Source organism: Haliotis rubra, unplaced genomic scaffold (assembly GCF_003918875.1).
Source record: "Haliotis rubra isolate DU_JTF1 unplaced genomic scaffold, ASM391887v1 Scf145, whole genome shotgun sequence".
Lineage (NCBI taxonomy): Eukaryota > Metazoa > Mollusca > Gastropoda > Lepetellida > Haliotidae > Haliotis > Haliotis rubra.
The window spans coordinates 1,137,973-1,151,127 of record NW_025765392.1 but is presented as its reverse complement, the minus strand read 5'-3'; the positions used below and the strand labels follow the sequence as shown (position 1 = coordinate 1,151,127).

Sequence of the window (13,155 nt, the reverse complement as noted above, 5' to 3'; positions counted from 1 at the left end):
TCGGAACGTATCAAGTATTGGTAATCCCTGTAAGGATAATGCTAGCCTTTATATCCGTCAGTATCGATGTGTAAACAATGTCATTAATTCAATGTCGTGAGAAAAAGCATTGTGCAGGGATGCTTAGGTTCCATTAGTGCTGGAATATCCGTCTAATTATCAACATAGCTTGCTGAATGACAAAAGCCGAAGCGTTTAATGGCCATTGATTTGTTTGGCTATCTGTCTTGTTTGTTCAATCACCCACCAAGACTGAACAAATTATTCTCACGTGTCTGGTGGTTTTCTAACGCCAGCAAGCTAACAAACTTGAAATGTAGATAGGATTTAATAAAACTGTGAGGATCAGTGCCTCATTACATTCAAAGGGGACACAGGAAGATGAAGCTCCTGTATGTGCTGGTGCTGTTGGCCCTGTGTAGATCTGCAGCAGGCAGTATTGAGGGGATGAAGAGACTGTATAGCGACATGTTTGGAAACTACAGCACTAAAATCAGACCAGTATACAACCAGAGTCAACATGTTGACGTTCACAGCAGATTCAACTTGGTGGCCATAACTGAAGTAGACCAGGTCAGACAGATCCTCCACAGCAACATGTGGATGAATCTAACATGGCGGGACGAGTTTCTCACCTGGAATCCTGAGGATTATAGCGGCATAAAGTCTATACATCCTCCACTGACTGACATATGGAGACCGAAACTCATCGTACCAGTGTCTGTTGAGGATCGGGATGTCTTCAAAGACGAGACATCCTCCATTACAGTTTACAGCGACGGCAGAGTAACTTGGTTACCTGGGGCAAACTTTGTTACTGACTGCAAGTTAGATCTGACGTTATTTCCATTTGATGTTCAGACATGCCAGTTCCGATTTCTACCCGTCAGCTATGATTCAAACGGGCTGCAAATGGTTTCATCACTGATTACTGCAAACACCCAAGAGTACACAGAAAATGGAGAATGGATTCTTTCAGCTTCCAGAGCATACACTACTGAAAGATTTGTTGTAGAATCAAGGTTCTCATTCCTTTACGTTGCGATTGATCTTGAAAGGCGTCCGATGTTCTTTGTCCTCAATGTAATACTTCCTGTGGTGGTGCTTTCATTTCTCAACATATTCGTCTTCTCACTTCCGTGTGACTGTGGCGAGAAGGTTTCGTATGCCATCACGTGCCTTCTCGCTCTGACTGTATTCATGAGCATCGTGAGTGAACTACTTCCCAAATCGTCCGACAACATCCCAATGGTCACCCTGTATCTAACGTGTCTCCTTGGAATCAGCGTTCTGTCCGTGGTCACCACCATCTTCATCGTCATGAAAGATCCTGCGAAGGTCAACAAGAAAAATCCACAATCGGCATTGTTCATGATACCGCGTTTTTGCTCCGTACCATTTCCAGGAAGTAGACGCAGGGTCATGGACCAGGTTCATCTGGATTCCAAAACCAATGGTTCGGCCGGCAGTGGGAATCCAACTGGAAAGGTTCTGGAAGGTCGGAGTATTTCTGTTGGGTACTGTGTAACTGCTGACTCTCTGTGTATGGTTATATTCACGGTTCTTTGGATGGTTGTGTCTGTGGGATTCCTCGTCCATATAACACAATAAAGGAATCTTCTCATGACTTTCTGCCAGTATGATAAAGTCTCAAACTATCTGTAACTGTTGTACTGAATTAACATTCAAGGGTATTTTGAAGCAACATCCACCACAACCGAGCTTGACGGACATGATTTAGGCACAACCTTTGACAATTTCCCCGATACGTTGCGTCAAGATAGGTCATTTGTCGGTACGACGTAATCGTATCTCGCAATGACGTTAGCGATCCCTGACTGTGTTGCGGTGGATACGACAAGGTCCTGTGAGAGTCTGAGTTGTGGTTACTGCAGCCTTGAACCTGGGCCACTCGTGTTCATCTTTCTTGGCGTTTTGGCGCGTGGACGTCTTGCACATGGGCCCCCGGAAACGTCATCATTGTCTGTACAGCGACACAGCCATCCGACGTTGTAACAGTCCCCCACGGGCCAACCAGTCGTACAGTGATATATTGAGACCTTATCTACAGATTAACAGAACAGGAATTTGAATTAAACTACTTGATGAGTGTCACCTTGCGGCTGTCACTCCTCCCGGAGAAGCAATAACTGAAAACATTTAGAATTTCATTAGACACTTCAAATGTTTCAGTTTATCATTTGCTGCATGTCGTATACTCTGTAACTAACTTTTCCTGAAATGATTAAACAGTTATTAAATAGTATCATTTGCTTTCACAAATATAGTTGAACCGTAGTCAACGGAGGAGTGAGTGAGTTTAGTTTTACGCCGCACTCAGCAATATTCCCGCTACAGGGCGGCGGCCTGTAAATAATCGAGTCTGGACTAGGGAATCCAGTGATCAACAGCATGAGCATTGATCTACGCAATTGGGATACGATGACATGTGTCAACCAACTCAGCAAGCCTGACCATCCGATCCCGTTAGTAGCCTCTCACGACAAGCATGGGTTACTTAATAACAAATCTAACCCGGAAGCTAACGGAGGAAGCGAATGGCGATTTGCATACTTGTTTTAATAATAGTACCATTAGAGTTGTTTGCCCATGTATGCATTGTGATCGTGAGAGATGGGACAGTTTCTGACAGTCTGTACCTGTGGTTTAGACACCACTTTGATAACACCTATTTCCTCCGAATCTGCGACAATATTCTGAATTCAGGCACGGAGAACGCCCCACAAATGAAATTCAACAATCGTATGTGGCAGTGTTACATTTGACAAAAGTATTGTATTTGTACTACAGTGTATAAGTGACGATTCAGTAGAGTGCAGTGGTGTGCTACTTCTCTCTATTTAGACATGAATGCAAGAGGAATGAGGAAGACTGACTGACTGAGTTTGGTTTTACGCCGCTTTTAGCAATATTCCAGCAACATCAGGGCGGGGGGACACCAGAAATGGGCTTCACACATTGTACCCATGTGGGGATTCGAACCCGGGTCTTCGGCGTGACGAGCCAACGCTTTAACCACTTGGCTACCCCACCGCCCCGAGGAAGAACAGCATTGATGTTGTTACGTGTTGATTGCCAAGTTGAATCTATAATTTAACTGGAATGTTTTCAGCAAAAGAACTTGGTGTGAAACAAACAAAATGCAAATGAATTCGATGCAATTAACAATTGTATTCTAAAATTTACCAAGTTTACAAATCAATACAAACCACTACAAAGGAATAACAGAAACATAATGCAAAACAGAGTTGAAAATGCAGAAGCAGTACACAAGAAAAGCGTTGACAGCAGCAATGGTGGTGCTATTCACCTGGCTGCAACAGTCGTCAAACTTCTACAATAGACATAAGCTGAGAATCCAAGCGATCGTCACACGACTTCTGGTCTTCTTGTAACGTGAGATGAAATGTGAGATGCGAGAGGCTTTGTAGAGTGAGTGAGTGACACTGGAAGTTTAAAATAGAGTTGCAAACCCTGAATCAGTATAACAGAAGAGCGTTGTCTGCAGACAATAGTGGTACTATTCACCAGGCTGCAACAGTCACACGACTCCTGGTCTTCTTGTAACGCCGGTGAGATGAAATGTGAGATGCTAGAGGCAAAGCGCACTTCTATATATAGTGTAACTGTTGTTGAATATTCCAACATGTTCTGGACTAGATTAAGCAGAAAACGCCCATGCGGTTGACGCGCTTGAAGTACCTTCCAGAACTCACAGTCTAAATATTACAGTCTATATACTGAATGTCAAAAGACACAATGTAATACACGTGAAACACTGTTCCGTGATTGAAAAATCACGCCACATTCAATGTGTCCGGTGTAGTCACATCCAGTATGTTACAAAATGTTCTGAAAAAGATTTGTTCTATATACATAAAACAAGGGGCACATGCTTGCTCCTGTCCTCTCACATTACATCAAGACCAGTGGTTGTGTTTAGACAATTCTTCCACCCTGGATATCCAGTATGGACGCTTGACCACTGTTGCTACTTGGGGAACATAAATATTACTTCATTGCTATTACAACTGCTGTTTTGTTTCCTACGCCAATCATCATTCTACTGTCATTCAACTTTTACTGTTATTCAAAAGTGTACGGCCATGGTAAATATTTTGCCGTGAATTTTAAATGTCTAAACCTATCCAATTCTAGAACACAATTGATCACTGTAAAACATGTCTTTGTTGTTCGCTGGTTTGACACTGAATTCTGACTTTCGTGGTTAATAATTTAATTCAACTTAGAAATGACTCGTACCCGAAGTGTTTGAACATTCATGAGTGCACATACGTTCATCCTGTATGTATTACAGCTTGTTACGTATCTGGCCTATTGCATTTTCCTTAGTTACTGTGAAACAAAGTGTTTCAATAAATTCTCATATAACTGCGTGATGCGTATTCGAACACGTTTTTGAGCGTAAGCAAAGTCACGCACTACGCTGCACCCAGCATGAGTGCATGGCAACAGCTTTTACTATTTCAGTATCAAGAATTGTTTACGCACTGCGCACTACTCATCACGCACATGGAAACTCGTCTAAATGCGTAATTTAGGAAAATACTTTCATAAAGCATGTCAGTGAAGAAGCGTAATTCTGTTAATTCTTTCTTTTTACGCATTTAGTGCAACCACCACCATCACTCTAAAAATTAACACTGTGTATAAGCTGTGTATGCATAAGAGTGAATAAATAATTTCATTGGTTGAAAGCATTGAATCCTGTATGCTATATCTAAACGCCCTGGGCCTAGATTTTCGAAGCTCTCTTAGCGCTACGATAGTCGTAAGTGCCATACATTTCAATACTGCTGTTTTAAAAGTTTAGAGGTACAATTGAAAATGTTTTTCTCTTAAGATTTTCCGGAATTCATATAACTGATTCTGCTAGTTTCTGTGACCAGGATTACAGCATTTAAGACCTCAGTAAATATTTTAAATGTTTAAAATAAACATCTGGACTTTTCCAAATTGAATACAACAGAGACCGAGTATGTCTGGGCCCTGAGTCGACCCTGAGTTGACGTGTTCACATGTTCACTCCTTTGTTCAGTTCCCATGACTCGTAGAATTGTTTGGTGTCATCTGATTGTGGAACACTGTAAAATACTATTTGGTAGCGTTTATGCAAAACGACTATCAGGGAGATTGCATGGTAAAGTGTAAATTTGTACCGGAATTTAACAAGTTTGCGAATCGCAAAAAATATGCACGCTAACCCCCTTATGTTTCATAAGGATAGAGTGATAACATAGCAATCCCTTTCTTAGATAAAATAGCTTCTCAATACAGATCATCTCTAGTTTAGTTCTGAAAATGAGCAGTAGGTCATATTAGTCAGACAGGCAACATCGGTGTTTGCACTATGCCACATCCTTTTTTTATGTCCTTATATCAGGTCTGAAAAACTGTTTCTTCACAATGAACCTTTACATGTTTGTTGTGTAGATATAGCTTAATGAGACATAGCATTTATTCATGCAATCGCTTGTAGCAGTGCTTCTCAAGGTTGAACTAACATATGAACTGGGCACAGCTGGAGCCAGGTTGCAGATGCAGTATCTGGAAATAGGCCTACCGGAGTTAATGAGTTTACATCTATATCATGTCATTCTCCAATTACAATGCACTGACTAATTATGTAATTATTGTTGGTGCGGGTTGCTATGCCATGGCATGTTTTAATCGTGTTAAAGACAACATACTTTCTCTATGTGTGTGCTTGCATGGGTAATTATGTTTACACTGACATACATGGAGGAGAATATTATTGACCACGGGGAGATTATTCAGTGTAAATTGTAATATGGATCTATACACGCGGGATTACATTCCATTTCTTCAGAAAAATACTTGTTTAAGTGCAAATGCCAATAACCAGAAGACAAAAAGATGACAAAGAGTGGTGATGAATTTTCGCAATACCCGCCATTAGGTAAATGACTCAGTAGGGTGATTGAGTACAGTTTCAAATGTCATTGATTGAGACCATGTTTTGGTACTTTCAAAATAGGAACATGAACTATCGTTTGTGTTGGCGTTAATGGAAAGGCAGATTATAGCTTCGGAGTGTTAATTTAGTGTCAAAGCTAAATAAGCATGTAATCACTTACTACCTCTGATGTATGTGGGATCATTAAACCAGACTGCACAAAGACATCCTCGCAAATGGTCTGTCGTAGTTAGTGATTCTATAATACCCACACATTATTTAATGTGAACCGTTTACAATCTAAATGATAGCTCATTGCTAACGTTGGTGACGTGGAGCACACCCCACAGATTCTCCTCACAGCCTTGATTCAGCATGATGGGTGCAGGGGTAACTTAGTAGTTAAGGCGTTCGCTCATCTCGCCAAAGACCCGGGTTCGATTCCCTACATGGGTACAATGTGTGAAGCCCATTTCTGGTGTCCCCCGCCGTGATATTGCTGTAATATTGCTAAAAGCGGCGTAAAACCCAACTCACTCACTCACTGACTTGATTCATGCTGACATGCCACCATGTATATGTTACGGGGAAATCAATCAGAATTATGGCGGTAATAAGTCTATACTCCCTCCACGGACTGCTACATGCAGGCCGAAACTCATTGCATCAGTCTCTCAGGGGGATCAAGACTTCTTCAAAGACGTCTCATCCACTATCACAGTTACATATTATTTTCAAGATCACATAGTTGATCAGGAAGGCTCACCTTGCGAAAGCGACTCACACAAATATACAGACATCAGTGCAAAGGAAATCCAGTTTTGACTGTCCTCAGAAAACAGATTATATTTGGTGTAAAGGGCAAAATAGATGTAAAATAGTTTATGAAGCAATAACTATAATCACTGATAACACCAGGTGATAGCTCAAAACAGAGGATTTGCTAAATTGCACATATTATCAGTAACAGTTGACATTCGTTTCCGTAATGTTTCAAAGGGAAACAGTAAACAATAACATGTGCAACTCAAACAATGCATCCTGCTCTAGATGTCTTCCAGAAACCTCCTTCCATCAACTTCAATTGTGTTGAGTGGATATGGTAGCTTCTAATACTCGTATCATGGTAACAGTTATATATTTGAAGCAACAGCATAAGAAACGAATATATGACAAGCGAGGCATTATTCCGGGTTGTTTGTTGCCAAATTATAATATATGCAATACGTTTTATATAAGAACCATTCCCACAAATGCAATTCAAATGTGTTATCCTAATTAACGGAGTTGTATAGTGGGTACCTGTAAAGGTGTGTCAAGACAATTACTCTGAATACTGCAGGATCAGCTGTAGACTCCGGGACAGTAGATCTTTACTATCAAAAGCGGGTTTTACATGCGATGGTGGTCATGTGATTGTCGTAAAATCCGGTTATTGACGACAGCTGTTTACATTGTAAATATAGAGATAACAAAACATTGTACAAAACATTACCCAAAAATACAAAAATTACAAAAAAATCCTTGATTTATTTAATACACACAGGACGGGGAAACAGTGTGAGCCATGATGACAGATCTAGCAGACAATGCCGGATGTAAACAAAACAGAAGGGAGATAACTCTGTCACGACTACTTTATAGATGAAAATAAACGATTAAAAATATTCAATTGATATATAATACTAATCCCCAGGACACAGAAATTGAATTTTGATTATCCACAAACCTAATGTTTTGTTTGGTTGACATTTTTGAATGTAGTACGAGGTGGCCACAGACAGTTCGGCATTATTAAGTCACTATATTTGAATAACCTTGTTTGGTTACACAACTTACCTGTTTCAAATAACCAGAATTATCTCATAAAGATATTCAGAACACCGAGTGCAATAAAGTACCCTCTCGGTGTCATCTGCCATGCATGTCGTCAGTTATCTGCAGACTTACGTCATACAGCAAGAACTGAACAGTCCGCGGCGTTACACAATATTCACTCTATAACGGAGACCACGTGGCATATATTATGTACGGTGTTATATACAATAATAAGTTTCCTGTACCACTTTCAACGATCAGAATGAATTGCCAATACCCATGACACTGAAATAATCTGTAATCTATAGTGCCCAAAGCTTGAAATGCCCAAACAGAGCATACACAATGCCACCGTAAGAGTTGCATAAACGAACAAGATCTATAAACCGTTATTCATTTGTTTATGGGGAGAAAAATGTTAGTCGATTTTAAACTCTTTCGGGATGTTCGTACTGCAGTGGCGAACACAATTTATAAACAGTATGTTTCACGTAACCGGTTGAAAGCATTATCGATGGCCGATATAACAAACCGCATTCCTTACGTTACAAGTGAATGTATGATATATCAATAATCAATGACAGAGGCTATGATCCAATATAACAATCAATATCGATGTGTACACGAATTCGATTTCGTGAGTAAATGCATTATGCGTGAATGATGAAGTTCCATTAGCGTAGAAATACCTTGATATCCGTGAGTACAGGACAAATAAGAGCCACATTGTGTTAATGTTTTATCAAAGCTCAATACCCTTTGAATTGTTGAGTATATTTATTTTTAGGAATCATTCACCCGGACTGTTCAAACACAACTGCTAAACTGGTCTCTCTCTACACAGTCTCAACTATCAAACGTGGAATGCAGTATGTTTTTCAAGAGGTGCCGCTCAGGGACGTCAACGTTGGCGTAGGAAGATGACGCTGTCGGTGTTGGTGATGCTGCTTGCGTGTAGATCTGCACGTGTCGGAGGAGTAGACAACCTCAGATGGAAGTCAATTAGTCAGCTTATATTACTAAGCCTCAAAGTAGCCAAAATGACCCAAATGTAACGTTTCACACGAAATCACAAAATGTCTCACTTTAATTTGCCCTGTGTATGTTCATCTTAGGAACTACGATTTTCCCTTCAAACTATTCAGGGTTTTACAATAACTCAGTCACTCTGTATGCGGAATGGTGATGTGTAATTCAAAAATATATCCTAAACCAATATCCAGTTTGAGGTGAAATATCACAGGACTGTGGACCCTGTGGGGTTAGAATTGATCTTCAGTAACCCATGATTGTCGTGAGAGGCGACCAACGGGATCGGGTCATCAGGCTCGCTGACTGGTATCCCAATTGCGTAGATCAATGCTTATGATGTTGGTCACTGGATAGTCTGGTCTAGACTCGATTGTTTACAGACCGCCGCCATATAGCTGGAATATTGCGTAGTGCGGCGTTAAACTAAACTCACAGGTCTGTGTGTTCTTCGTTAATATAATCAGCAGTAAAACGTCAGTACGAATTCAAAATTAGATGGGCACAGTAATCAAATCATTACAGAAATGGACATAATAACCGGATCAAAAACAGTTTTTGTGTTCAATATCTTGACATATCAATAAATAACTCGATTCAAAGACATTACGTGAACGTTTGCAGTCCATTCAGACCCTTGACTTCAGTGTCTAGTGTGACCACCACGAGCGGCAATAACTGCAGCACAGCGTCTTTGCATGGAGTGCACCAATCGATTGATGAAGGCTATTGGCACCTTGAACCACACTCTGAGAAAGGCCTGGCGCAATAAATCGGCTGTGTTCGGCCTTGGTATGACATTATTCAGTCTCCTCTGAATTTCATCCCAAAGGTGTTCAATTGGGTTTACATCAGGACTAAGAGCTGGCCACTGCATAATGTTGACACCGTTCCGCTGTAGGAAGTCCCGTGTAGCCCTGGCAGTATGGGCCCGGGTGTTATCATGCTGGAAAATGTTGTTCCGGTGACATGCGAAATGCCGTCTCCTCTCCCTGGACCAAGGTTCTGGAACACCACAGGACCCACTCTCTGGTTCAGGCCTATTCCACCCCATACCATGATGCTTGCACCTCCCCATGAGTCTCTTTCCATAACACATTGGTCTGAGTAACGCTGGCCACGTCGTCGCCATATTCTTGTTCTGCCATCTGCAGTTGATACGCAGTACCGACTCTCATCTGTGGACAGAACAGTTTTCCATTGCCTGTATCGCCAGTTTTGGTGTTTTGGTAGGGCAAACTGTAGACGTTCACACCGATGACGAGGGATGAGGATAGGTCCACAGTAAGGTCTATGGCAATGGAGTTTCCCGCTGTTGAGACGTCGGCGTACTGTATCAGTACTGATTGGTTCCGTGTGTTCCCACTGTCTGCGTGCTGTTTCGGATGCCTGCATGAAGGGATTCTGTACATGCTGTCGCACAACATGGCGGTCTTGTCGTCTTCTGATCACCCTTGGTCTGCCAGTACGGGCTCGATCATTTGTGGTGTTGGTGGCCCGGAAACGTTGCTGCAGCCTGTAGATGGTCCGAACGTTGACCTGGAAGTGATTGGCAACGGCTTGTGCAGTGTGGCCAGCTTCATGTCTTCCTAGAGCCTGGTTCCTCTGACTGACTGACTGACTGAGTTTGGTTTTACGCCGCTTTTAGCAATATTCCAGCAACATCAAGGCAGGGGACACCAGAAATGGGCTTCACATATTGTACCCATGTGGGGAGTCGAACCCGGGTCTTCGGCGTGACGAGCCAACGCTTTAACCACTAGGCTACCCCCACCGCCCCCTGGATCCTCTGAGCTGTCATGAGTCGCGGCATCCTGCTGACGTTGTAATGTGAATGTTTCAACCAGGTTTGGGGGTGCATTTTATAGGGCTGGTCCTTGTGAACAGCTCGTGCAGCATGAGTTGCATGAAAAACATGGAGAACACCGTACCATCTCCGAGATCAGGTTGTGTTTTTGATACCATTTCCTGGGTTCCATTCTGAGTCTGAGAAGGAATGTCTTTGCTCAGGTAAAGTTGGAGATGTTGTCAAAAATATTCAATCAAAACATTAAATGAGTTAGTTTACAGGTATCCGTTTCTGGGAAGGAAAATTCCAAACTGACGTTTCTTTTGCTGCTTAGTATATATTTGACAAAACAACCACTATCAATCTAAAATTGACCAGTTAGCTGTGTCGATTAGTTACGAAATAAATATATCCGGTTAACACCAGTAGGCTATTCTCACAAAGTCAATGCGCAGCCTACTTGACTGCTAGTTCTTAGGGGTGCTGTGGTGAGCACAGGGGATGTTTACATTTTGATTCTGTCCTCTTTGTCTGTTGGTATGGTTTCTAATTCACTCTAACTGACGCTAATCTGAAGTGCACAAAGTTTGAGGCAGAACCGAGGACCTTCCTGCGTGAAGACAATCAAAGAACACCAGACAACAGTTGCCAAAAGGGTACGGATACGTTATTCAAGGCCTTAGAAAAGGTCACCAACTCTTTGGAAGTGGCCATTACCAAATTTGACACCCCAGAGATCACAATAGTTTCTAGTGTGAGCCTAATTTTACGTGTTTGGGGTCGGTGTGTGGTGGTTTGCACAGCACACTTTCGCGAACACCCGGTGTCGCCGCTCTGTTTACTGTTGTAGCAGTGACAGAGTGAGTGAGTTAAGATTTAAAGTCACATCGGCAATATTTCAGCCATATCGTAACTAGAAGCAGTGACAGAAGTAACAATATGGTACAATTATAAGTGAATATCAACCCTTTATGTTAACATAGCTCTTTGATGTAGTGTTTGTTGAGTCAATACGATACGGTTTCATATTTTGTGATTCTTTCTCTCAATTACGCTAACACTTTCGTAGGCTGTATGGAAAGGTAACGGAAATCAATTATGATTTTCACTTTCCAGAGTACAAACACTGTCCGGGGTAAAATGTAATTTAGCTCTGTCCACATGGGGTGTCTTTCTGCAGACTGACTGACTGAGTTTGGTTTTACGCCGCTTTTAGCAATATTCCAGCAACATCACGGCGGGGGACACCAGAAATGGGCTTCACATATTGTACCCATGTGGGGATTCGAACCCGGGTCTTCGGCGTGACGAGCCAACGCTTTTACCATTAGGCTACCCCACCGCCCCGTCTTTCTGCAGAACAATAGGTGATGAAGTTGCAGTAACTCACGAATAGAAGAATTGCGGCCTTACGTCAATACACCCCATTGTAAAGCAATCAAAAGCTACCGAGTTGAAATGATGTCGCTCTATACCCTCCATTGATTTGGTCATCTCTATGTCACCTGGTACAAACTGCCGTTCTAAAGTTATTCCAGTTAGATGGTAATATACTACTGAACAATAAGGGGATTTTGATATAACTATTGATATTTTATATCTTCAATGGGATAAATAGTTTACAGAAAGAGTGTAACAGGGATATCTGATTGTGATTTGCATTAGTCATTGAAAGTCAGAAGACAATTAAGCGGTTTGATGTCCATCACACTCATTAAAACCGTATAAATCCGCTTTAAGACAATACGGCGAGACATACTCCTTATCAAACGTCAAATGTCAGCTTGGCTCATTCTATCCTATTCTTCCCGCAGGGCAGCGCCACGTCCGTTAACAGTGGTCGTTTGGTGACGCAAGCGTAAGCGCATAAGCAGGGTTCATGGGTCTGGTGTTCGATTCCACATTCACCATGTGGATATGTGTATTAATCACTTGTATCAAATAGTGGTCAAAGTTAGTGTTTGGGGAAAGGTGGACGGTGATGCAACGTCCTCAACGATCCATTTGAGTCAAGATGGCGTGATTCATGGCACTGTGTTTGAGTCCAGCATCTCTCCGGCAGCACACATGGTTTGGTCGACTTATGGTAATAAAGTTTTGCTTGAAAGCTGATGTTTATTTTCAAATACCTTTTCACATTATTTCACAGACAGCAATCAGGCCTGCTTTCATAAAGGTGAGGACCCATATGCTTAACTATAAAGACACATGCCCCACATTTGGAGTTACCAATCTCGGTATTTTCAGGTGTTTTCGGTGTACAAGAATGATGCATGTATACCATCGGACGAACTCATACTATCTCAGTTTATGTCCAACAAATTCTAATAAGTTTTGTACTGTATGACAATAGTATTTTATAGTCAGTAAAGTGGTCATGTCTAAAGTCAATGAACATGGGGTGTTTAACCACAAGGTAGGGTTCTTTTCCAAGAGCTCATCTTTATCCCATGTTTTACTCAATGACAATGAGGGTGAGCATCGTGCATGAAGTTATATTTCATGTGGTTTGTTACTGAATGAATTCAATCCCGAGTAGCATACACAATGTAATGATGAT

The 13,155-nt window shown here is 41.7% G+C and overlaps 1 protein-coding gene across 1 annotated transcript; it reads left to right on the top strand.

Annotated features, from left to right (window-relative positions):
* On the top strand, positions 1–2,059 carry LOC124269458 (neuronal acetylcholine receptor subunit alpha-3-like). The gene has a single exon (XM_046704460.1). The coding sequence runs from the start codon at positions 382–384 to the stop codon at positions 1,609–1,611; it is 1,230 nt and encodes a 409-aa protein (XP_046560416.1). The 5' UTR covers positions 1–381; the 3' UTR covers positions 1,612–2,059.
* The last annotated feature ends 11,096 nt before the right edge of the window (positions 2,060–13,155 follow it).

What these genes read in the sequence shown, in the direction of transcription:
- LOC124269458 (XM_046704460.1), top strand. Translation starts at nt 382, where the DNA reads ATGAAGCTCCTGTATGTGCTGGTGCTGTTGGCCCTGTGTAGATCTGCA.